Consider the following 26,875-nt stretch of genomic DNA (forward strand, 5'->3'; position numbering starts at 1 on the left):
CTTGTGCTTGTGAATTCCGTACTCTAATAACTCTGAAAAATGTCTTCTAATCTCCTCCTTTAAGCTTATTCTAATCCTAAATTTACGTGCTCCCTCGTTACTGCTTCATCGACCAGTGGAAATAATCTTTCACGATTTACTCTCACATAACCTTTCATAATTTTAAATACTTAACCTTCTCTGCTCCGGATAGCCTGTTTCCATCTTATTTCTACATATTTCCACCTACAGAAAGAACGAACTACAGCACCTTTCACACCTCAAGAATTTCCAAAGCACTTTACAGCCAATGAAGTACTTTTGAGGTGTAGTCACTGTTGAAATGTGGCAGCCAATTTGTGCACAGCAAGCTCCCACAAACAGCAATGGGATAATGAGCAGATAATCTGTTTTCATGATCTTGACTGAGGGATAAATATTGTCCAGGGCACCGGGGAGAACTCCCCTGCTCTTCTTTGAAATAGTGGCTGTGGGATCTTTTACACCAACCCGAGCGCGCAGACGGGGCCTCGGTTTAACGTCTCATCCGAAAGACGGCACCTCCGAAAGAGGGATGCAATTGCGGCATAATATACCAGGGATGGACACCGAACCAGACGGTATGAATGGGCTCAAGATGCAATCGTGCGTCTTTCTGGAGAGAGGACAGGTTACAGCACATGGTGAAAAGGAGAGTAGGTGGGGCTGATCTCTTGAAAAAAGCCAGGTCTGTTGGACTTACTGACCTTTCCCTGTCTCTAAAGTTCTTACGTTTTACACGTGACTCCTTACCCCACATGTCCTGCACCAGCTCATCATCTTCATCATCACTCTCGGCAGCTTGCTTCCAGATATATCCTGCGCCCTGTGACCCCACTTCGTACTGGTTGTAGCCTGTGTAACAACGGATGGAATGAGAAAGAGAGTCAGTATTGTCTGTTTTACCAGGGGGGATTTATTACACACCTGTACACTTACATAAGAAATAGGAGCAGGAGTAGGCCAATCGGCCCCTCGAGCCTGCTCCGCCATTCAATAAGATCATGGCTGATCTGATCCTAACCGCCAATCCACTATCACAGAACCATCTCCTGAATCTAACAGAATTAGACACACGAAATAGGAGCAGGATCAGGCTACACGGCCCCTGGGCCCGCTCCGCTACCCACAGGGCCATGACCGATCCGAACCTAGACTCATGTCCAAATTCCTGCCCGCTCCCCATAACCCTTAATTCCCTTTACTTCTAGGAAACTGTCTATTTCTGTTTTAAATTTATGTAATGATGTAGCTTCTACAGCTTTTTGGGGCACTTACAATCATGTATTTAAAGTAACGGATGAAAGTTGAGGGCTAGAGTTTGTAACATTAGGTGCAGCAATTTCAGAAGCCGCCCGACAAAAATGCCCTTTACAAAAGAGCAGCTGACATCAATCACGCAAGCCTCCTGCTGCCTGCTACACACGGAAATTTAAGTGACCTGATCTATCGATCTAGCAACGGTGCAGTCCCATTTTTCTTGCAGATTTCCTGATCTGCTGATGGAATAACCATTTCTCTGGCCCGGAAACAACAACTTGTAATTATATAGTGTCGTTAACGTAGTAAAAGTTCCCAAGGTGCTTCACAGGAGCGTTTATCAAACATTTGACACCAAGCCACATATCAAGAAAGTTGAGCAAATGTTTGGTCAAAGAGGTAGGTTATAAGGAGCATCTTAAAAGGAGGGGAGAGAGGCGGAGAGGTTTAGGGGGGGGAATTCCAGAGCTATGGAGCTGAAGGCACGGCTGCCAATGGTGGAGCGATTAAAATCGGGGATGTGCAAGGAGGCCAGAGTTGGAGGAGCGCAGAGATCGCGGAGGGTCGTCGGGCTGGAGGAGGTTACAGAGATAGGGAAGGGGGCGAGGCCACGGAGGGAATTTGAAAACAAGGATGAGAATTTTAAAGTCGAGGCGTTGCCGGATTGCGAGCCAATGTAGGTCAGTGAGCACAGGGGGTGATGGATGGAAACCTGGCGGATCTGGTTTGATGCATCAATACGGGGAGGAGCCGGGGGGGGGAGAAATAGTCCAGACACCAAGGAAAGGGGCCAGCTCAGCATTTATGAGCAGCAGTGTGCAAATTTGTCAGGCCGCGATGTCCCCGGGTCTCCAATGGGATTACAACAACAACTTGTATTTATATAGCGCCTTTAACATAGTAAAACATCCCAAGGCACTTCACAGGAGTATAAGACAAAAAATTGATACCGAGCCATATAAGGAGAAATTAGGGCAGGTGACCAAAAGCTTAGTCAAAGAGGTAGGTTTTAAGGAGTGTCTTAAAGGAGGAAAGAGAGGTTTAGGCAGAGAATTCCAGAGCTTAGGCCTAGGCAGCAGAAGGCACGGCGGAAACACTGCTACACACAAAGGGTGGTAGAGGTTTGGAACTCTCTTCCGCAAACAGCAATTGATGCTAGATCAATCGTTAATTTTAAAGCCGAGATTGATAGATTGTTAACCAAAGATCTTAAGGGATATGGGCCAAAGGCAGGTACATGGAGTTAGGTCGCAGATCAACCATGATCTCACTGAATGGTGGAACAGGCTCGAGGGGCTAAATGGCCTCCTCCTGTTCCTATGTGTGGTAAACCACTTTTATCGTTCACTATGGTTATCACTGTTTATATCGTTACACTATGGTTATCACTGTTTACACTGTTGTATCACTACACAAGGTCACCTCTTGTCACGCTGTTATACCTGGGCTGACCACAGCTGACTCCGCCCATGACTCCGCCTGCTTGCCCAGGTATAAAGGTGGTCGACTGGCTGGTATTCCTCCTTGTTGGACCCGATCACCCACGAGGGTGGGCTCTGTTATTTAGCCAATAAAAACCTATAGTTACTATCTTAACTCGTCGCTTTTCATTGGATGAATTGATAGGTATATCAATTTTATTGGCTAAATTTTGAAATGAGTGGATCGGAGCAGCCAAACGGCCAGCTACAACAGCCACAGCAGCCAGCCTGGCTGCGAGCCCTCCGACCGCCGTACCTGGATCTAAACCCACAGGCAGCGAACTCAGCCCTCGACTTCAAACACTGGCTGAGCTGTTTCGAATCCTACCTGGGAGAATCCGGCGTGCCTCCGGGATCCAAACTAAGAGTTCTGACCGCCCAAGTGAGCCCTAAAGTATTTGCAATCATCCAGGACCTTACTACATACGAGGACGCCCTCAACCTGCTGAAAGAGCAGTACCGGAGCCCGGTAAACTCTATGTATGCCAGACATCTCCTAAGATCCCGCTCGCAACAGCCAGGAGAGTCTGTAGATGAATTTTTACGGGCGCTACAAACACTCGGCAGGGACTGTGACTTTAAAGCTGTAACGGCTGCAGAAAATACTGAAGGGAATATCCGCGATGCCTTCGTGAAAGGCCTTCGGTCCGACTACTCACGGCAAAGACTGCTCGAATCAAAGGACCTCGACCTGAATACAACTGCAGCCCTCGCTCGCTCTCTGGAAGTGGCCCATCGGGACCTCGAGGCGTATTCCAGGTACTGTGCTGCGCGACCCTAGGACTCCGGCCCGACCCCGGCCGCAATACCCCTCGCACCGCCGCCTCTGGGACCTACCTCAGCGTCGGCGTCCCAGAACCAATCGGGACCGCCACCCCCGGTACCGGCTGCAACATCGGAGCCCCGCGATCAGGCCACCGGCTGCTTCTTCTGTGGCCAGGCGAAACACCCGAGGACGCGCTGCCCTGCAAGAAACGCGACTTGCTCCGATTGCCACAAGAAAGGCCACTTCGCTAAGGCCTGCAGGGGGAGAGCCACAGACACCAGCAGTGCCTCATGCGAGTTGTGGGGGCGGCCATCTTTCATCAAGGCCACAGATGCCAGTATCCCCTCGTGAGAGTCGTGGGGGCGGCCATCTTTGATCAAAGCCACCGACACCAGCAGTGCCTCATGTGAGTTGTGGGGGCGGCCATCTTCTCCGCCATTTTATTCAACCTCGTGGGCGCCGCCATTTTGTCCACCACACTCGACCACCACCTTGCCTCCAGACCCGACCACCGCCTCGCCTCCAGACCCGACCACCGCCTCACCCGCAGACTACAGCAGCTCGCTCAGCCATACACGAGCCTCCGTCACACTGGACCAAGCTCGCCCGCATCACCTGTCCAAGTCCATGATGGACATCAAAGTAAACGGCCACGCCACGACCTGCCTGTTCGACAGCGGAAGCACGGAAGAGTTTCATCCATCCAGACACGGTGAGCCACTACTCCCTCACTGTCCGGCCAACGCGCAACCGGATCTCGATGGCGTCGAGGTCCCATTCTACAGACATCAGCGGCTACTGTGTTGTGACCCTGTCGGTTAGGGGCACGGAGTATAAAAATTTTAAACTACTCGTCCTGCCCCAGCTCTGCGCTGCCGTCCTCCTAGGGCTGGACTTCCAATCCCACCTTCAAAGTGTCACTTTGGCATACGGTGGACCCCTCCCCCCACTCACAGTCGACAACCAGCAGCCTTTAAACCGCCCACCGCATACCACCTGCGGCCTATCCACCCTCAAGGTCCCGCCCCCCTCCCTGTTCGCTAACCTCACCCGCGACTGTAAACCCGTCGCCACCAAGAGCAGGCGGTACAGCGCCGGGGACAGAGCTTTTATTAGCTCTGAGGTGCAGCGTCTCCTGAAGGAGGGCATCATCGAGAGGAGCAACAGCCCCTGGCGTGCCCAGGTCGTAGTCGTTAAGACCGGCAATAAAAACCGCCTGGTCATCGACTACAGCCAAACCATAAACCGGTACACCCAGCTGGACGCATACCCCCTTCCCCGCATATCTGATATGGTCAATCAGATTGCACAGTACCGGGTATTCTCCACCATCGACCTTAAGTCGGCCTATCACCAACTCCCTATCCGCCCTGAGGACCGCCAGTATACCGCCTTCGAGGCGAATGGCCGCCTCTACCACTTCCTTAGGGTTTCCTTCGGCGTCACCAACGGGGTTTCGGTCTTCCAAAGGGAGATGGACCGGATGGTTGACCAGAACGGGCTGCAGGCCACATTCCCTTATCTAGATAACGTCACCATCTGCAGCCGCGACCGGCAGGACCACGATGTTAATCTGGAGAAATTCCTCCGTACGGCCGAATGGCTGAACCTCACTTACAATAAGGAGAAATGTGTGTTTAACACCTCGCGTCTCGCCATCCTCGGCTGCGTAGTAGAGAACGGGGTCATCGGCCCCGACCCTGAAAGAATGCGCCCCCTCATGGAGCTACCCCTCCCCCACTGTCCAAAGGCGCTGAAGAGAACCCTGGGGCCCTTCGCCTACTATGCCCAATGGGTGCCGAATTATGCGGACAAAGCCAGACCCCTCATGAAGTCCACCTCCTTCCCCCTGACGGCAGAAGCGTGCGCAGCCTTCTCCCTCATAAAGGGAGACATTGCTAAGGCCACAATGCACGCGGTGGATGAGTCTATCCCTTTCCAAGTGGAGAGCGATGCATCCGACTTCGCCCTAGCAGCAACCCTTAACCAGGCGGGGAGACCTGTGGCCTTCTTCTCAAGGACCCTCCAGGGCCCTGAGATCCGACACTCTTCTGTCGAGAAGGAGGCCCAGGCGATCGTGGAGGCAGTACGACACTGGAGGCATTACCTGGCAGGCAAACGATTTACCCTCCTCACCGACCAGCGTTCAGTCGCTTTATGTTTAATAACAAGCTGAGGGGCAAAATCAAGAACGACAAGATCTTGAGGTGGAGAATCGAGCTCTCCACCTATGATTATGATATCTTGTACCGACCTGGTAAACTGAACGAACCCCCAGATGCTCTATCACGAAGTACATGCGCCAACGCGCAAATTGATAGACTGCAGACCCTCCACAACGACCTCTGCCACCCCGGGGTCACCAGACTTTACCACTTCATTAAGGCCCGCAACCTGCGCTACTCCATCGAGGAGGTCAGGACCATGACCAGGAACTGCCAAACCTGTGCCGAATGCAAACCGCATTTCTTTAGGCCGGACAGAGCAAGCCTGATCAAGGCCACCCGCCCCTTCGTGCGCTTGAGCATCGATTTTAAGGGGCCCCTCCCGTCCTCTGACCGTAATGTGTACTTCCTCAACATCATTGATGAGTACTCCCGTTTCCCCTTTGCCTTCCCCTGCCCAGACATGACCAGTACCACGGTCATCAAATGCCTGAACGACCTCTTCGCCTTGTTCGGGTTCCCGAACTATATACATAGCGACCGGGGCTCATCCTTCATGAGCGAGGAACTTCGCCAGTTCCTACTAGCGAGAGGCATTGCTGCAAGCAGGACCACCAGCTACAACCCCCGAGGGAACGGCCAGGTGGAAAGAGAGAACGCGACTGTCTGGAAGGCCGTTCTCTTAGCCTTAAAGTCTAAGGGCCTGCCAACCTCTCGCTGGCAGGAAGTCCTCCCGGCAGCGCTGCATTCCATCCGGTCACTGCTTTGCACGGCCATTAACGCCACCCCCCATGAACGAATGTTTGTTTTCCCCAGGAAGTCGACTACGGGAACCTCGCTACCAACATGGCTGACTTCTACAGGGCCCGTCTTGCTGCGAAAGCACGTGAGGGCCCATAAAACGGACCCCCTGGTCGAGAGGGTGGACCTCCTGCACGCCAACCCCCAGTACGCCTATGTGGCATACCCAGACGGGCGGGAGGACACAGTCTCCTTACGAGACCTTGCACCCTCGGGCACCCCTGAGACACCACCGTTACCCCCCCACCACCCCCCCAAATCCACCCCAGGTAGACGGCATGCCGGAACCCCACGAGCCTTCGCCGACCACGCAGACACCAGCATTAACATCGGATACTGCATCACCGCCGCCGCTGCTGCGCCGATCAGAGAGACTTACGAGGCCTCCGGACAGACTGACATACCCGAACTGGTAGCACACTTCACCCCGCCAGACTCAAATCTAAACAAGGGGTGAATGTGGTAAACCACTTTTATCGTTCACTATCGTTACACTATGGTTATCACTGTTTATATCATTACACTATGGTTATCACTGTTTACACTGTTGTATCACTACACAAGGTCACCTCTTGTCACGCTGTTATACCTGGGCTGACCACAGCTGACTCCGCCCATGACTCCGCCTGCTTGCCCAGGTATAAAGGTGGTCGACTGGCTGGTATTCCTCCTTGTTGGACCCGATCACCCACGAGGGTGGGCTCTGTTATTTAGCCAATAAAAACCTATAGTTACTATCTTAACTCGTCGCTTTTCATTGGATGAATTGATAGGTATATCACTATGTTACTAAAATTTGAGGTGCGATGGACCGAGAGCCAATGTAGGTCAACAAATGCAGGATAATGGGTGACTGGGACTTGTTGAGGATCAGGATATGGGCAGCAGAGTTTCGGATGAGCTGGTTTATAGAGGGTGGAGGATAGCATTGAAATAATTTAGGAGGGGACGAAGGAATGGATTTGGCGGCAGCAAATGAGTTGAGGCAGGGCTGGAGACAGGCAATGTTATGGAGATGGAAGTCAGCAGTCTTTATGATGGAGAGGATATGGGGTTGGAAGCTTGCTGCAGGGAGACCGGATCAAATGGACAGGATTAATAACAGAAAATGCAGCGCACGGAGGCAGCACTTCTAAGGACCGGAACTAAAAAAAAAAAGAGCCCGTAAACTGTTGATTTTTATATTCTGGAAGAAAGGATTTATTTTTCTGATGTACCATGGTCCTCACGGGTGTCAGCAGTTTGGGCATTCAAGCTGGTACATCAGGAGAAATTCTCACCTCTTTCCAGCTGCTTCAAGTCTGCTTACAGTTGATGCAGCCTCTTGTAAGTCATTAGCATTTCTGTACTTGTTAATGGTACCTGTTGTTCCGGCCCCTCTTTCTGCTGGTCAGTCCTACAATCCTTGATAACCAAAGATATCAAGGGATATGGGCCAAAGGCAGGTACATGGAGTTAGGTCGCAGATCAGCCATGATCTCACTGAATGGTGGAACAGGCTCGAGTTTCTCTCTATCTACTCAATCTGTTCCCCCTAATCGCTTGAAAGCTTCGATCAAGTTACCCATTAGCTCGGACACACCTGCTATAGCAGCTTTGGTAACGGGTGTGGGGCCACGCTGGGGAGCGGTACCTCGGGCGGTGCGAGGGAACAACTCCACCGGTGCTTTTGCTTTGATCAAGGGGGCGTCCAAACTATTTTTATTCATGGTGCATTCGATGGAGTCTGGCGGTGGCACAGAGATAAAGTTTAAATCCGTGTTCCCATTAATCTGCAGATTACGGGGCTCGCTGTTCCGATTATCCACCAAAGAGGCAATCGTGTTACAATCAGCCCTTTCCAAACCTCCAGCCCACAACATTCAAGCAGGATAAACCACGGAGTAAGAAATCTAAACAAAAATCGGACTGCACCAAAACTCAGGGGCTGCATCTAGCCCAAGAACTGTAGCTTAGGAACAGGAGGAGGCCATTTAGCCCCTCGGACTTGTTCCACCATGGATGATCTGCGACCTAACTCCATATACCCGCCGTTGCCCCATATCCCTTAATACCTTTGGTTAACAAAAATCTACCAATCTCAGATTTAAAATTAACAATTGATCTAGCCTCAATTGCCATTTGCGGGAGTTCCAAACTTCTACCACCCGGTGTGTGTCGAAGTGTTTCCTAATTTCACTCCTCAAAGGTCTGGCTCTAATTTTTAGATTATGCCCCCTAGTCCTAGAATCCCCAACCAGCGGAAATAGTTTCTCTCTATCTACCCTATCTGTTCCCCCTAATCTCTTGAAAGCTTCAATCAAGTTACCCATTAGCTCGGACACACCTGCTATAGCAGTTTTGGTAACGGGTGGGTGGGGGGGGGGGCTATGCTGGGGAGCGGTACCTCGGGCGGCGCCAGGGAAACACTCCACCAGTGCTCTTGCTTTGATCAAGGAAGATGGTTGTGGTGGTTGAAGGTCAATCATCACAGCTCCAGGACATCGCTGCAGGAGTTCCTCAGGGCAGTGTCCTAGGCCCAACCACCTTCAGCTGCTTCATCAGTGACCTTCCCTCCAACATAGGGTCAGAAATGGGGATGTTCACTGATGACTACACAGCGCCATTCACAACTCCTCAGATAATGAAGCAGTTCATGCCCGATGCAACAAGACCTGGACGATGTTCTGGCTTGGGTTGATAAGTCGCAGGTAACATTCACGCCACACAAGTGCCAGGCAATGACTATCTCCAACAAGCGAGAGTCTAACTACCGCCCCTTGACATTCAACGGCATTACCATCGCCGAATCCCCCACCATCAACATCCTGGTGGTCACCATTGACCAGAAACTTAACTGGACCAGCCACATAAATACTGTGGCAACAAGAGGTCAGAGGCTGGGTATTCTGCAGCAAGTGTCTCACCTCCTGACTCCCCAAAGCCTTTCCACCATCTACAAGGCACAAGTAAGGAGTGTGATGGAATACTCTTCACTTGCCTGGATGAATGCAACTCCAACAACACTCAAGAAGCACGACGCCATGCAGGACAAAGCAGCCCGCTTGATTGGCACCCCATCCACCACCTTAAACATTCACTCCCTCCAGCACCGGTGTACCGTGGCTGCAGTGTGTACCATCTACAAGATGCACTGCAGCAACTCGCCAAGGCTTCTTCGGCAGCACCTCCCAAACCCACGAAGTATATTTCCGTTCCTTCGTCATCGCTGGGTCAAAATCCTGGAACTCCCTCCCTAACAGCACTGTGGGAGCACCTTCACCACACGGACTGCAGCAGTTCAAGAAGGCGGCTCACCACCACCTTCTCGAGGGCAACTAGGGATGGGCAAAAAATGCTGGCCTTGCCAGCGACGCCCACATCCCATAAACGAAAAGTGGCCGTTCTTCATGTGCAAGGCTAGTCAGTGAGCAGCAGCAGGACATTTCACTGTAGGATCCATCGAAGCCAAAACTGATCCTGTCTTTGCCCAACACCCACATCAGCAAAGGGCATCTGAAAGTGATCAGGAGTGGGTATCGTGGTTGGCATTTCCCCTCCAGAGCCTAGGGGCACGGAGACAAACTGCAGTGCTCCAAAAGCTGATCTGGCTGAGATCACCCAACTCATTAATTCCCCAGTTCTGACGAAGGGTCATCGGCCTGAAATATTAACTCTGTTTCTCTCTTCACAGATGCTGCCTGACCTGCTGAATATCTTCAGCATTTTCTGTTTTTATTTCAGTAATTCCCCTTTCGGGTATGAAGGCTTATTCTATAAAATTATTGCCTGCAAAGAAAGACCTTGCATTGATATGGCACCTATCATGTCCTCTGGACATCTTAAAGTGCTTCACAGCCAAAGGATTACAAGAGTCGCCACTCCAAAGTGGCAGCCAATTTGCATAAAGCAAGGTCCCACAGACAGCAATGAGAGAAACGACCAGTTAATCTGTTTTTAATGCTGTTGATTGAGTGTTGGTCAGAAAACCAGGGAGAACTCCCCTGCTGCTCTTCAAAATAGCACGGTGGGATCTTTTACATCCACGTGAACAGGCATACAGGGGTTTCGATTTAATGTCTCACCTGAAAGACGGCACCTCCGACAGTGCAGCGCTCCCTCGGCGCTTCACTGGGAGTTCTGGCCTGGATTACATATTGGAGTGGGGCTGGAACCCACGACCTTCTGACTCAGAGGAGAGTGAGCCAAGCTGATACTTTAAGAGGGACCGACACCACTCACCTTTCAGCTTTGTTTTCGACGGTGTGTGGTTTACTCCTGCGTCATCGCTGAACTCATCCTCGTCTTCCTCCTCGTCTGGCAAGTGCAAGGAGACGACAGTCCCGCCCGGAAGGGACATGTTTGGCCCCACAACCACCTAGGAAAGGCCAGATTGCATCAATCCATTAACCAATCCTCAATCCATGCTAATATATTACCCCCAATCCCATGAGTCCTAATTTTGTGTAATAACCTCTTGTGTGGCACCTTATCGAATGCTTTTTGAAAATCCAAATACACTACAGGAAACTTTCGATTTACCGGCACCTAAATAACCGGAAATCTCGGTTAACCGGCAAAATTCAGGAGTAGGGTCAGGTAACTTTTATTATTTGCCTTCCTCCATCTGTTGCTGTGCAAGTGTGTGGCTGCAGCTGTTGCTAAGCTACAGAGACACTTGCAACTTGTGGCCATTGCTCTGAACCTGTTCCTAAGCAACAGGGTTTGTTGCTTTATACGGAGCTCTCAGCTCCGTATCTTTTACTATAGCTTTCGGTTATCCGGAATTTTTGATGAACCGGCACCACGTCGGTCCCGTCCGTGCCGGATAAAAAAAAGTTTCCTGTACATCCACTGGTTCCCCCTTATCCATCCTACTAGTTACATCTTCAAAAAACTCTAACAGATTTGTCAAACATGATTTCCCTTTCATAAAACCATGCTGACTGCAGCTGCCTAGTCATATTACGATTTTCTAAGTGGCTTGTTACCACGTCTCTAATAATAGATTCTAGCATTTTGCCTACTACTGACGTCAGGCTAACGGGCCTATAGTTCCCCGTTTTTTCTCTTCCTCCTTTCTTAAATAGCGGGGTTATGTTTGCTACCTTCCAATCCTTGGGGACTGTTCTCGAATCTAGGGAATTCTGGAAGATTAACACCAGTGCATCCACTATCTCTGTGGCTAACTCTTTTAAACCCTAGGATGCAGGTCGTCAGGCCCAGGGGATTTGTCACCCCTTAGTCCCATTAATTTATCCAGTACTATGTCTTTACTTATACTGATTTCGTTAAGTTCCTCATTCTCTCTGGACCCTTGGTTCCCCATTATTTCCGGAATGTTTTTTTGTGTCTTCTACTGTGAAGACAGATGCAAAGTATTTGTTTAATGTCTCTGCCATTTCCTTATTGCCCATTATACACACAGTTTCCTTTAGACAACAACAACTTGCATTTATATAGCGCCTTTAACGTAGTAAAACATCTCAAGGCGCTGCACAGGAGTATTTTAAGACAAAAAAATGACACCAATCCACATAAGGATAAATTAGGGCAGGTGACCAAAACCTTAGTCAAAGAGGTAGATTTTAAGGAGAGTCTTAAAGGAGGAGAGAGGTGTAGCGAGGCGGAGAGGTTTAGGCAGGGAATTCCAGAGCTTAGGGCCCAGGCAACAGAAGGCATGGCCACCAAAGGTTGAGCGATTATAAATCGGGGATCCTCAAGAGGGCAGAATTAGAGGAGCTCAGATATCTCAGGGGGGTTGTGGGGCTGGAGGAGATTAGAGATAGGGAGGGGCGAGGCCATGGAGGGATTTGAAAACAAGGATGAGAATTTTGAAATTGAGATGCTGCTTAACCGGGAGCCAATGTAGGTCAGCGAGCACAGGGGTGATGGGCGAACGGGACTTGGTGCGAGTTAGGGCACGGGCAGCTGAGTTTTGGATGACCTCAAGTTTACGTAGGGTGGAATGTGGGAGGCCGGCCAGGAGTGCGTTGGAATAGTCAAGTCTAGAGGTAACAAAGGCATGGATGAGGGTTTCAGCAGCGGATGAGCTGAGGCAAGGGCGGAGACGGGCGATGTTACAGAGGTGGAAGTAGACGGTCTTTAGACACCTAAACGCTCCTGGGAATCTGCACCGCGGGTATTATCATCACTCGGTAACTTAACAAAAATGCATTTTGCAATAAATGCAGCACGTTACGATCTGAACAATCCTCAGACAGAGGCTTAAGAAAAATGGCAAATTTGAAATAGAACAGAAAATACTGGAACTACATAGCAGGTACTAAAAGAGTGGTGAAAACTGCAGCAAAATCGCAGGGATTTGGGGAAAGAGCGGGGGAGTGGGACTAACTGGATTGCTCTTCGAAAGAACCGGCACAGACTCGATGGGCCGAATGACCTTCTGTGCTGTACTATTCTATGCAGAACTCGCTACCACAGGGAGTGGTGGAGGCGAATAGCACAGATGCATTTAAGGGGAAGCTGGATAAACACATGAGGGAGAAAGGAATCGAGGGAGATGCTGACAGGGTGAGATGAAGTAGGGTGGGAGGAGGCTGGTGTGGAGCAGTTGGGCCAAATGGCTTGTTTCTGTGCCATAAAATTCGGTGTAATTCTACGTCCCTCAGTGTTTGAGAAGAGATCAGACCGGTTAGCGCTCTGATGAAAGCTCTCTACACGGGAAGCGCTACTCTGCATTGTTTACAGTCGCTGATGAGTCGGCTGTGCAATTTCAGCACTGCCCGTTTCAAGCTCAAGACTTTCAGTATCCCCGCTTTCCCTTTCAATGTTCAACAGCCTGCGCAGAATAAACAGAGTCCTTAGCGCCACGGGCCTTTCACAGGCTGAGGATGCTGGCAACTCCAGCGAGTGAAATATTTCATCGGGACAGTATGCAGTGTCCCTGGATTGGCAAAGCAGGATCCCTTCAGGCAATCTCTCTTTTATTAAAAAAAAAAAAAAAAAATTCATTCTCGGGATGTGGGCGTCGCTGGCAAGGTTGGCGTTTATTGCCCATCCCCTAGTTGCCCTTGAGGAGGTGGTGGTGAGCCGCCTTCTTGAACCGCTGCAGTCCGTGTGGTGAAGGTACTCCCACAGTGCTGTTAGGGAGGGAGTTCCAGGATTTTGACCCAGCGACGATGAAGGAACGGCGACATGTGTTCAAGTTGGGATGGTGTGCGTGACTTGAAGAGGGGAACTTGGAGGTGGTGGTGATCCCATGCACCTGTTGCCCTTGACCTTCTAGGTGGCGGTGGTCACGGGTTTCCTTCACCCAATCTAAGTCTATATACGGAGGGGTCACGGGCCACAAGCTGTATGATGGGAACTGTTCGATGTGCTGCAGTACAAACCGAAGCACGCGAGTCACTAAGCGCCAGAACTCCAACTGGCAGACCCCCAAGTGGAAGAGCCAATTGTCCTTCAGACTCAACAACCTGATCAATTCTCAGACGGGAAGCTGGAAGCTTGAGGGCACTGGGAAGAATTTCACCTGGGTGAGCCCTACGCAAATGATGCTTAAGGAGAATGCCTTGGACAAGAACCGAACTCTCTGCACTAGACTGCGTCATACTCACGTTAAAGGCTAAAACACAGTGCTCATTCAGTTTGACTCCAGGTTTAACCTCCACCTCGTTGCATACAACCGATCTGCAGATCTCCACCCCATCTCCAATACGGACGTTATTCCAGATGTAGGCCTGGTCTAGTTTCACATTGTCTCCTGTGGGGAAGAGTGGGGAAAAAAAACGACTCAGTCCGTTCACGTTCACGCCCAAGTGATATTTTAAAGTTTCTGATTTTGTTCCCTCCCACCGTCCTCTCCTCAACAGGTACAATAGCGCAGGAGTTTGGCTGCCAGCCAGTAGCTCGCTCAAGAGGCTGCTCTTTACGAGTGCCTGGATAGTGAGAGTGAGCGGAGGAAGGGGAGGAGATCACGGCCGAGACTGAGCGAGCCAAACTGCAACCCATCACTCTCCAGAAAGTGCCACTGGCTAACAACAGAGGGGACGATGGCAGACGCTCCGCTCCTTAGCCAGGGCCCTGATACAAGTTGTAGTTACAGTAGTGGCTACACTTCAATTGGCTATAAAGGGCTTTGGGGCGTCCTGAGGTTGTGAAAGGCGCTATAGAAATGCAAGTCTTTCTTCCATTATCCTGGTGGATATCGGCTATTCCACCTGGGGCCTTGGCTCAGCACACTGCATTTATGATGCCTTCTCAGCAGTTTTCATTTCCGATTTCCAGCATTTGCAGTTGCCCTTTGGATCTGGGCAATAACTGTGATGCACGACCCACTCCCTACCGCCAGCTCCTAGTTTCAGACCCCCGGGGAGTTCCATAGCTTGGAGGGCTCTCTTTAAATGTTCAGCTCAGAGCTTGAAGTCTCAGATGATCTTCACGCTTCGCGAAATCCTTCAACATCAAAGTGAGTGAAGTACCTGCAGCCTATATTAATGCAGATGGGTTCCGATTGAGTGCAGAATCCACACACCCATCAAACCTCCAGCCACCATTACCAATTCTGCTTTTTAAAAACACGTGCCGAATGGAAAGTGCATTTAAAAAAAAAAGAAATGGGGGAGCATCAGACGCCCGGGGCTGTATTTCACCCTCCCCTCCCCCGAGTGGACAAGCTAACTAACGTATGATCTGAACACATCAAAAAAATGTCCCACTTTGGTAGGAAAAATGAGGAGAGACAATACAAGCTAAATGGTACCATTTTAAAGGGGGTGCAAGAACAGAGAGACCTGGGGGGGTTTGTGCACAAATCTTTGAAGGTGGCAGGACAGGTTAACAAAGCATCTGGGATCCTGGGCTTTATAAATAGAGGCAGAGAGTAAACAATCCAGGAAGTTACACTAAACCTTTATAAAACACTAGCTTGCTCCCAGCTGGAGTATTGTGTCCAATTCTGGGCACCGCACTTTAGGAATGACATGAAGGCTTTGGCGTGGGTACAGAAGAGATTTACTGGAATGGTTCCAGGGATGAGGGATTAGAGTTACGTGGATAGACTGGAGAAGCAGGGGTTGTTCTCCTTGGAGCAGGGAAGGCTAAGGGGAGATTTGATAGAGGTGTTCAAAATCATGAAGTGTTTAGTCAATAAAGAGAAACTGTTTCCAATGGCTGAAGGGTCAATAATGAGAGCGGACAGATTGGCAAAAGAACCAGAGGCGACAGAAGGAAAAACTTTTTAACGCAACGAGTGGTTAGAATTTGGAATGCACTGCCTGATAGGGTGCTGGATACGGAGTCAATAGTAGCCTTAAAAAGGGAATTGGATAAATACTCGGAGAAAAAATTGCAGGGCTATGGGGAAAGGGCGGGGGAGTGGGACTGACTGGATTGCTCTTCGAAAGAGCCGGCGCAGACTCGATGGGCTGAATGGCCTCCTTCAGTGCTGTGCTATTCGCCGATTCTAAATGTGCAAACTTCAGCTTTGCAGATATTACAGCTCCCCCTGGTGGTGACCATTAGCGCTGGGCCATTCAGGAAGGAAATCAGGAATAACAACAGAAAACGCTGGAAAATCTCAGCAGGCCCGGCAACATCCGTGGAGAGAGAAACAGTCAACGTTTCAGGTCGAAACCCTTCGTCAGGACTGAGAGAAAAGGCAGGAAATGAGACAAAAGGCAGTTTGGGGGCTGGGAAATGGTGGAGACGAGATGGTAATAGGACAGGTAAAGAGACAAAGGACGGCTCTGGATGAAGTGTGAAATGCGCTGGCAGAGTGAGAGACAGCTGCCATGTGGGAGAGAGAAACAGGAAAAGGCACAAACCAAAGGTGTGGATAAAAAATATAAAAATATAATAGAGGCCGAGGTTATGATCTGAGATTGTTGAACTCGATATTGAGTCCGGAAGGCTGTAAAGTGCCTAATCGGAAGAGGAGGTGCTGTTCCTCGAGCTTACGCTGAGCTTCCGTGGAACAATGCAAGAGCCCGAGGACGGTGAGGTCCGAGTGGGAATGGGGCGGTGAATTAAAGTGACAGGCGACCGGAAGCTCGGGGTCACCCTTACAGACTGAACAGCAAAGCGGTCACCCAATCTGCGTTTGGTCTCCCCAATGTAGAGGAGACCACATCGTGAGCAGCGAATACAGTATACTAGATTGCAAGAAGTACAAGTAAATCGCTGTTTCACCTGGAAGGGGTGTTTGGGGCCCTGGACAGTGGGAAGGGGGGAGGTATAGGGGCAGGTGTTCCATCCAATCAGGGACTTTTCACACAAAGAGTAGTGGAAATCTGGGGGGAGTCAATTAAAATTTTCAAGATTGATAGGCTTTTGTTGAGTATGTGGCTCATTGGATATGGAGAAATGGCAGGTAAATGAGAACATAAGAAACAGGAGCAGGAGAAGGCCATACAGCCCCTCGAGCCTGCTCCACCACACAAGATCATGGCTGATCTTTGACCGAACTCCACTTTCTCGCCCGATCCCCATATCCCTCGATTCCCCTCGAGTCCAAAATACTATCTCAGCCTTGAAAAAGAGAAAATTACATCCACAGCCTTCAGGGGCAGAGAATTCCAAAAAGATTCACAATCCTCCGAGTGAAGAAATTCCTCATCTCAGTCCTAAATGGTCGACCCCTTATCCTGAGACTGTGCCTCCTCGTTAAGGTGCAGATCAGATTTAATTGATTGGTGGAACAGGCTCGAGGGGCTGAACGGCCTCCTCCTGATCCTATGTATTTACTACACTGGCCAAGGCCCACAATTAGATTTTACGCCAACACTTTCTAGACAGCTGTTGGAAGCGTGATAATTTCAACACTATTACAGCGCCTGCTCTTCCCAGCAGTGAGTTTGCACACTTTTACTGCCAGTTACCTCCAATGGTGAGCATTTGCTCACTATTGATGCTCACTAACACCACTGGTGGGAGCCCTCACTATGCTCCATTCACAATTCTGCTGCAAAACCCGTGTATAATAGTCCATTGGTGCTCACGTGGAGGGTAAGCACCCACACTGGCTAGTTGGGCTAAATGGCCTCTTGTAACTATGTATTATCTGCAATAGATTATCCAACAACAACTTGTATTTATATAGCGCCTCTAACATAGTAAAACGTCCCAAGGCACTTCACAGGAGTGATTATCAGACAACATTGGACACCGAGCCACAGAAAGAGATATTAGGACAGGCGACCAAAAGCTTGGTCAAAGAGGTAGGTTTTAAGGAGCATCTTAAAGGAGGAGAGAGAGGTGGAAAGATTTAGGGAGGGAATTGCAGAGCTTAGGGCCTCGGCAGCTGAAGGCATCGGCATCACTAGTGGAGCGACTGAAATCGGGGCTGTTCAAGAGGCCAGAATTGGAGGAGCGCAGAGATCCAAGGGTTGTAGGGCTGGAGGAGGTTAGAGATAGGGAGGGGACAAGGCCATGGAGGGATCTGAAAACCAGGATGAGAATTTTTAAATCGAGGCGTTGCTTAACCGGGAGCCAATGTAGGTCAGCGAGCACAGGGGTGATGGGTGAACAGGGCTTGGTGCGAGTTAGGACACAGGCAACAGCTTGTACTTCGAGCTCTCTTCACATGCAGGGAGAATTTCACAAGAGGGAGAACAGGCTAGTGGGCACCAAGCTTGGGGAAGGGGGAAGGGTTGGAGAAGCTCGGGTGGGGACCAAGGCAAGTTCAAAGAGGTGGTTTTGAGATGTATTTTGAAAGCAGGGAGTGAGGTGGCCGGTTGGAGGGAACTGGCCAGAGAATTCCTGAAAGTAGGAGCATATTGGGTGAACAAGCAGCCATCAATAGTGGAATGAGGGGTGAGGTGAAAAGGTGAGGAAGTGTGTCTGAGGTGCAGAGGGAGGGACGAGTGAGGAGATGTCTGTGTCTCAGGAGCGGAGGGAGTGAGGGGTGAGGAGATGTCTGTGTCCGAGGAGTGGAGGGAGTGACGAGTGAGGAGATGTCTGTGTCTCAGGAGTGGAGGGAGTGACGAGTGAGGAGATGCCTGTGTCTCAGGAGTGGAGGGAGTGACGAGATGTCTGTGTCTCAGGAGTGGAGGGAGTGACGAGTGAGGAGATGTCTGTGTCCGAGGAGTGGAGGGAGTGACGAGTGAGGAGATGTCTGTGTCTCAGGAGTGGAGGGAGTGACGAGTGAGGAGATGCCTGTGTCTCAGGAGTGGAGGGAGTGACGAGTGAGGAGATGTCTGTGTCTCAGGAGTGGAGGGAGTGACGAGTGAGGAGATGTCTGTGTCTCAGGAGTGGAGGGAGTGACGAGTGAGGAGATGTCTGTGTCCGAGGAGTGGAGGGAGTGACGAGTGAGGAGATGTCGGTGTCCGAGGAGTGGAGGGAGTGACGAGTGAGGAGATGTCTGTGTCCGAGGAGTGGAGGGAGTGACGAGTGAGGAGATGTCTGTGTCCGAGGAGTGGAGGGAGTGACGAGTGAGGAGATGCCTGTGTCTCAGGAGTGGAGGGAGTGACGAGTGAGGAGATGTCTGTGTCCGAGGAGTGGAGGGAGTGACGAGTGAGGAGATGTCTGTGTCTCAGGAGTGGAGGGAGTGACGAGTGAGGAGATGTCGGTGTCTCAGGAGTGGAGGGAGTGACGAGTGAGGAGATGCCTGTGTCTCAGGAGTGGAGGGAGTGACGAGTGAGGAGATGTCTGTGTCTCAGGAGTGGAGGGAGTGACGAGTGAGGAGATGCCTGTGTCCGAGGAGTGGAGGGAGTGACGAGTGAGGAGATGCCTGTGTCTCAGGAGCGGAGGGAGTGACGAGTGAGGAGATGCCTGTGTCTCAGGAGTGGAGGGAGTGACGGGTGAGGAGATGCCTGTGTCCGAGGAGTGGAGGGAGTGACGAGATGTCTGTGTCCGAGGAGTGGAGGGAGTGACGAGTGAGGAGATGCCTGTGTCTCAGGAGTGGAGGGAGTGACGAGTGAGGAGATGTCTGTGTCTCAGGAGTGGAGGGAGTGACGAGTGAGGAGATGCCTGTGTCCGAGGAGTGGAGGGAGTGACGAGTGAGGAGATGCCTGTGTCTCAGGAGTGGAGGGAGTGACGAGTGAGGAGATGCCTGTGTCTCAGGAGTGGAGGGAGTGACGAGTGAGGAGATGTCTGTGTCTCAGGAGTGGAGGGAGTGACGAGTGAGGAGATGCCTGTGTCCGAGGAGTGGAGGGAGTGACGAGTGAGGAGATGTCTGTGTCTCAGGAGTGGAGGGAGTGACGAGTGAGGAGATGTCTGTGTCTCAGGAGTGGAGGGAGTGACGAGTGAGGAGATGCCTGTGTCTCAGGAGTGGAGGGAGTGACGAGTGAGGAGATGCCTGTGTCTCAGGAGTGGAGGGAGTGACGAGTGAGGAGATGCCTGTGTCCGAGGAGTGGAGGGAGTGAGGGGTGAGGAGATGCCTGTGTCCGAGGAGTGGAGGGAGTGAGGGGTGAGGAGATGCCTGTGTCCGAGGAGTGGAGGGAGGGACGAGTGAGGAGATGCCTGTGTCCGAGGAGTGGAGGGAGTGAGGGGTGAGGACTTGCCTGTGTCCGAGGAGTGGAGGGAGTGAGGGGTGAGGAGATGCCTGTGTCCGAGGAGTGGAGGGAGTGACGAGTGAGGAGATGCCCGTGTCTCAGGAGTGGAGGGAGTGACGAGATGCCGGTGTCCGAGGAGTGGAGGGAGTGACGAGTGAGGAGATGCCTGTGTCCGAGGAGTGGAGGGAGTGACGAGTGAGGAGATGCCTGTGTCTCAGGAGTGGAGGGAGTGACGAGTGAGGAGATGCCTGTGTCCGAGGAGTGGAAGTCCCATGCACCCATCCACCCTCTCTTCACCTGCACCATGTCCCACACTTCCATCACTCCTGCTCTCACCCGCACTTAGTCCCATGGATCCATCACCCCTGTCACTCCAAGCTCCGCTGGCTCCCCGTGCCCGTGAGTTGATTTCAAAACTTGTCGTCCTGGTTTACAAATCTCTTCATGGCCTCCCCACCCTAGCTGAGTGATCGTCCCCTGCCTTACATCCCTGTACGTACCCTCCGTTCCTCTTAACACTGAACGTCTCACCCCTTGCCCCCTCCACTCCTCCAATGCTGTACTTGTCCTCATCGTCTCTCACTCCTCTGCTCATCTAACAGTGAGCTTCTCCTCACCCCTCACTCCCTCCACTCCTGAAATAGTGCCATGAGATCTTTTACATCCACCTGAGAGTGCAGACGTGGCCTCGGTTTAACGTCTCCTCCGAAAGACGGCACCTCCGACCGTGCAGCACTCCCTCAGAACTGCACTGGAGCGTCAGCCTAGATTTTTGTGCTCAAGTCTCTGGAGTGGGACTTGAACCCACGACCTTCTGACTCAGGTGCGCGAGTGCTGCCCACTGAGCCACAGCTAACTCCATCCTGATTGGATAGAGGCAGGTGGCCGGATATTTGGACTAATTGGAGCCAGTTGTGAATGACCATCCGATTAAATGCACAATCGTCGAATAACCTACCTACAACGCAGCTGTGGCCAATGGTGCTGTTCATTATAAAGCAGTTCATCCCAATGACGGTGCCTTGGCCAATCACAACATTTTCTTCCAAAACACTTCCCTGACCCAGGCTGACCTCCGACCCTCGGTAGACGTTGTGCCGCAAGTGGACACTGAAACCTTTCTCGTCGTTCATGAAGTTCATTTCCGGCGTCATGGGGTAGACCCAGCGACGGATGATGTCGGAGCACACTGCCTCGTACGCGAGCAGATTGGAGACTCTCACCCCGTATTCATCTGCCGTCACATGCATGTGAATCTGATTCCCTAAAATCTAAAACGCACAGCATGTGTCAACAATGTTCCCATTAACAACAACAGAAAACACTGGAAAAACTCAGCAGGCCAGGCAACATCCGTCGAGAGAAACAGAGTCAACGGGCTGGATTTTCATTGAGGAGGCGGGTCTACAACTTTTGGGGTTGTAGTCCCGCCTCCATCGAGTTGTGGCCAATCCACGCGATTTTCACTTGATTGACCTTGTTGAGTCTGCCCAGCGGGCTCAGCAGGCCAATTAAGGGCCACCCGGCAACAGGTGACGTCACAGATTGACATTTCATCTGTCAAGAGATTTTGACAGATGAAATATCAACGTTTCACAGCTCTTTGAAGCTGTCAAACACTGACAATCTGTACACTAAGTTAATTCTTTCCTCTCAGGATGATTTAGAGATCTCTCCGGAACAGAAAGCTGAATGCTGCAGATTTTGACAGATCGCGGCCATTCTGCTTTCTGTGCCGGTGAGATGAGGGACTCCCGAGGCCTGAAGGAAGGAAGGCTGTAAAGGTAAGTAAAACTTCTTTAAACACTTTACACACACCAAACACACTTACCTCTGCACTCATGCACCCATCACTCACCTGAACACCGGACATCTCGACCCCTCCAAGCCCTTCATCCCGACGGCCCGCCTCGCTAACTTGGCGTGGTTTGGAGCCATCGGGAATCCCACACTTCACCAATAAAAATAGGGATTAGGCTGAAAATTAACAGGCAGTTAATTGGCACTAATCCCCTTCCCACCTCAGGGAGGCGGGTCCCAGTGCGGGTCGGGTACCCGCCTCCTTTGAAACTGGCATGGAGGCGGGTTGGGGGCGGGGTGTGTTCGGGACCCCCGATTTCCAGATTTTAACCCCCCACACGCCTCCAATCCCGCCTCCATGGCCCAATGAAAATCCTGCCCAACGTTTCAGGTCGAAACCCTTCTTCAGAAGTTCCCATTAAGCTGAGTGGCCGCACAGCGCTCTGGAAGCCCCGCGTAGCTGGCTCACTGGCTTTTAAATGGACGGGATGTTGAATGGGCCGCGCAGCCCGTAAAAGGGGCCATGCGGCCACCAAAAAAACTTTGAGGGAACATTGCGTTTCAATTATCTCTCGCCGCACAAGTCAGATCAGACTACGAGCACCGTTGAAAAGGTCGACCCAGAGCGTTACTTCAACTTAACAATTGACAGTGGAGCAAGGGACAGAGGACCAGCAAAGCAGATGTTGAGAGTTTAAATCACATCATGGCTCGGCGTGAAATTTAATTCAATACCTCTGGTTATTTGTGAGGCAACACCAGAAAAAATATGGCAAAAGAATCGGGGGGGGGTGGGGGGGGGGGGCGCGGGGGCGGAGCGCGGGGGCGGAAATGAGATGATTTTTTAAAAATTTAGCAGGTTGTTATGATCTGGAATGCACTGCCTGAAAGGATGGTGGAAGCAGATTCAATAATAACTTTCAAAAGGGAATTTCGGTCCCGAGTTCTGTTTGCTGTAGTTCATAGAGGCTCTTTTTAAACAGACTCTGTTTGCTGTAAAAATAGACTGTTCACTGTGAGCCCTGTCGTAAGTCAGAATGGGGCGAAGTATGCAGTGGCGTTCCCCAGGGGTCAGTATTAGGACCACTGCTCTTTTTGATATATATTGATGAACTGGACTTGGGTATACAGGGCGTAATTTCAAAGTTCCGAGATGATACGAAAATCGGAAATGTAGTAAACAATGAGGAGGATAGTAACAGACTTCAGGAGGATTTGGACAGACTGGTGAGATGGGCAGACACATGGCAGATGAAATTTAATGCAGAGAAGTGTGAACTGATGCATTTTGGTATGAAGAATGGGACTTTGGGGTGCATAAACAGAGATACCTGGGGGTGTATGCACAGAAATCTTTGAAGGTGGCAGGACAAGTTGAGAAGGCTGCGAAGAAGTGATATGGGATCCTTGGCTTCATTAATAGAGGAATACAGTACAAAAGCAAGGAAATTATGCTAAACCTTTATAAAACACTGGTTAGGCCTCAGCTAGAGTATTGTGTTCAATTCTGGGCACCACAGTTTAGGAAGGATGTCAAGGCCTTGGAGAGGGTGCAGAGGAGATTGACCAAAATGGTATCGGGGATGAGGGACTTCAGTGATGTGGAGAGACTGGAGAAGCTGGCATTGTTCTCCTTAGGGCAGAGAAGGTTAAGAGAAGATTTGATAGAGGTGTTCAAAATCGTGACTGGTTTTGATACAGTAAATAAGGAGAAACTGTTTCCAGTGGCAGAGGGCACAGATTTAAGGTGACTGGCAAAACAACCAGAGGCGACATGAGGAAGTTTTTTCCTCAGCGAGTTGTTGTGATCTGGAATGATCTGCCTGAAAGGGCGGCGGGAGCAGATTCAATAGTAACTTTCAAAAGAGAATTGGATAAATACTTGGTGGGAAAATTACAGGGCTGTGGGGAAAGAGCAGGGGGAGTGGGATTAACCGGATAGCTCTCCCAAAGAGCCAGCACAGGCACAATGGGCCAAATGGCCACCTTCTGTGCTGTATGATTCTATGGTCCTTGCGCCGCCCCGCCTCCAACTCATTATTGACACCACTGTGTCAGCCAGACACTCGGCTAAAGCAACCGCCTGCAATACACTCGCCATTTACAGTCAAACACTCACAAGGAGCCTTTCACGTAGCAATCGCTGCATTGGACGAGGGAGAAGAGGCAAGAGAACTGCAGAGAGCAGGGCCACGATGTCTAAAGCTGCCACCGCAGGAGGAGGGGACAGAATGATCGGAGTTGGAGCCACACGCTAGTAAATCCGTTGTTTTTTTAAAATTTAAATAAAACCAAGTATCAAATTGAAAACCCACCTCTTCATTCACAAGAATCCCACGCACAAAGTCATCCCTGGTTTGGTAGTCGAAGTTATCAGTGAACAGCTCTGCAACCTGGAAAGTAAATGAAACGTTAGGCGGAAATACTTCGCGGTAGTGAAATAAACCTGAACATGCTGGAAATACATGGGAAGCCCGTCAACATCTTAAAGATAGAAAACTGGCCAGGTTAACCGTCTGAACACAAAAAAGACTTGCATTTATACAGCGTCTTTCACGACCACCGGACGTCCCAAAGTATTTTACAGCCAATTAAGTACTTTTTGAAGTTTAGTCACTGTTGTAATGTAGGAAACAAGTAAGGAGTGTGATGGAATACTCGCCACTTGCCTGGATGAGTGCAGTTCTAACAACACAAGAAGCTCGACACCATCCAGGACAAAGCAGCCCACTTGATTGGCACCTCATCCACCACCTTAAACATTCACTCCCTCCACCACCGGCGCACTGTGCACCATCTACAAGATGCACTGCAGCAACTCGCCAAGGCTTCTTCGGCAGCACCTCCCAAACCCGCGACCTCTTCCACCTAGAAGGACAAGGGCAGCAGGCGCATGGGAACACCACCACCTCCAAGTTCCCCTCCCACTCACACACCATCCTGACTTAAGTATATTGCCGATCCTTCATCGTCGCTGGGTCAAAATCCTGGCACTCCCTCCCTAACACCACACAGATCGCAGCAGTTCAAGAGGGCAGCTCACCACCACCTTCTCAAGGGCAATTAGGGATGGGCAATAAATGCTGGCCTTGCCAGCGACGCCCACACCCCATAACCGAATAAAACAAAGCAGCCAATTTGTGCACAGCAAGCTCCCACAAACAGCAATGTGATAAATATTGGCCAGGACTCTCCTGCCAAGCATAAACGGAGTAAGGAGCGCTCGGAGATGATGGGAGGCAATCAGTTACACTGGTTGCTAAGCAAATGAATCGATTTGTCTTCTGTGAGCATTGACAGGCTGGGTCGACCATTGTCGGGTGCGGGAGGCAAGGTCCCGGGGATAAGAAAATGTAGATGAAAAAGAAAATGTTGAGCGGTGGAAATCTGAAATGGATTTTTATTACAAATGGATTTCTAGTTTGAAGTTCTGAAACTGGTTGGACAGAAATACTGCACTTTCTGCACTCTCGTCATGAGCTGCAGAAACACAACAGGCAGGTGCTGATTTTATGAATGTTAAACAATTAATGATAAATAAAAACACTGCTGCGTGTGTTAATGAATATGCAGGGAAGCACGGGTGAAAAACAGTGAAACTGGTGGAAACACAGGGCTCTTCACCACAAAAATGGAGCCGCGCAATATGTAGTTTGTGTACGACTTTGGGACACATCTTTGTTCTTACCATTATTCTCCTCCATACCCCATACTCCCTACAGAGGCGCAGTTCTATGGGCATCGGTAATCCTCTTTTACCAAGAAGAAATTTCTCATCTCAGTCCTAAATGGCCGACCCCTTATCCCGAAACTGTGAACCCTGGTTCTAGACTCCCCAGCCAGGGGAAACATCCTCCCAGCATCTACCCAGTCAAACCCTGTAAGAATTTTGTAGGTTTCAAAGAGATCACCTCTCATTCTTCTAAACTCTAGAGAATATAGGCCTAGTCTACTCAATCTCTCCTGATAGGACAATCCCCCCATCCCAGGAACCAGTCTGGTGAACCTCCGTTGCACTCCCTCTATGGCAAGTATATCCTTCCTTAGGTAAGGAGACCAAAACTGTACTCAATACTCCAGGTGTGGTCTCACCAGGGCCCTATATAATTGCAGTAAGATGTCTTTACTCTTATACTCAAATCCTCTTGTAATAAAGGCCAACATACTATTTGCTTTCCTAATTGCTTGCTGTACCTGCATGTTAACTTTCAGTGATTCTTATACAAGGACACCCAGGTCCCTCTGAACACCAACATTTCCCAATCTCTCACCATTTAAAAAATACTCTGCTTTTCTATTCTTCCTACGAAAGTGGATAACTTCACATTTCTCCACATTATACAGGAAACTTTGTGCTATCCGGCACCGACGGGGCCGAGCTGTTGCCGTTCCCTCAAAACTGCCGGACAAACCAGCGCTAATGTTGAAACATACGGAGATCTCCGTATCTGGCAACAAACACTGTTGCTTAGCAACAGCTTCTAAACAGTCGGCTGTACCTTGGAAGTGTCTCCGTCGCTTAGCAACAGCTTCAGAGAGACTTTGCAGAGCCTGACTGTTGGAAAAAAAAGCCACGAGAAGAAAAAAAAACCTAACAAAACGGCTCCTGATTTTTGCCGGTGGCTCGAGCTTGCCGGACATTTAGCCTCCGGATAACACAAAGTTTCCTGTATTCCATTTGCCATGTTTTTGCTCACTCACCTAGCCTGTCTATATCCCCTTGAAACCTCTTTGCATCCTCCTCACAACTTACATTCCCACCCAGCTTTGTATCATCAGCAAACTTGGATATATTACATTTGGTCCCCTCATATAAATCATTGATATAGATTGTGAATAGCTGAGGCCCAAGCACTGATCCTTGCGGTACCCCACTAGTTACAGCCTGCCAATCCGAAAATGGCCTGTTTATTCCTACTCTGTTTTCTGTCTGTTAACCAATCCTCAATCCATGCTAGTATATTACCCCCAATCCCATCCCTAATTTTGTTTAATAACCTTGTGTGGCACTTTATCGAATGCCTTCTGAAAATCCAAATACACCACATCCACTGGTTCCCCTTATCTATTCTGCTACTAACAGCCTCAAAAAACTCTAACAGATTCGTCAAACACGATTTCCTTTTCATAAAACCGTATTGACTCGGCCCA

At 50.2% G+C, this 26,875-nt stretch overlaps 1 protein-coding gene across 2 annotated transcripts in view; it reads right to left on the reverse strand.

The window, feature by feature from the left end:
- Positions 1 to 26,875, reverse strand: part of eif2b5 (eukaryotic translation initiation factor 2B, subunit 5 epsilon) — a 70,787-nt gene that overhangs the window by 20,415 nt on the left and 23,497 nt on the right. For both annotated transcript variants that reach the window (XM_085989690.1, XM_085989691.1), the window contains exons 6-10: positions 24,040 to 24,117; positions 20,883 to 21,195; positions 14,051 to 14,196; positions 10,713 to 10,848; positions 772 to 873 (exon numbers count right to left, since the gene is read on the reverse strand). In XM_085989690.1, coding sequence (XP_085845816.1) covers positions 772 to 873; positions 10,713 to 10,848; positions 14,051 to 14,196; positions 20,883 to 21,195; positions 24,040 to 24,117 — 775 coding nt within the window. The remainder of the gene's footprint in view (positions 1 to 771; positions 874 to 10,712; positions 10,849 to 14,050; positions 14,197 to 20,882; positions 21,196 to 24,039; positions 24,118 to 26,875) is intronic.

This window comes from Somniosus microcephalus, chromosome 6 (assembly GCF_052327205.1).
Source record: "Somniosus microcephalus isolate GS21.2 chromosome 6, FLI_Smic_1.0, whole genome shotgun sequence".
Lineage (NCBI taxonomy): Eukaryota > Metazoa > Chordata > Chondrichthyes > Squaliformes > Somniosidae > Somniosus > Somniosus microcephalus.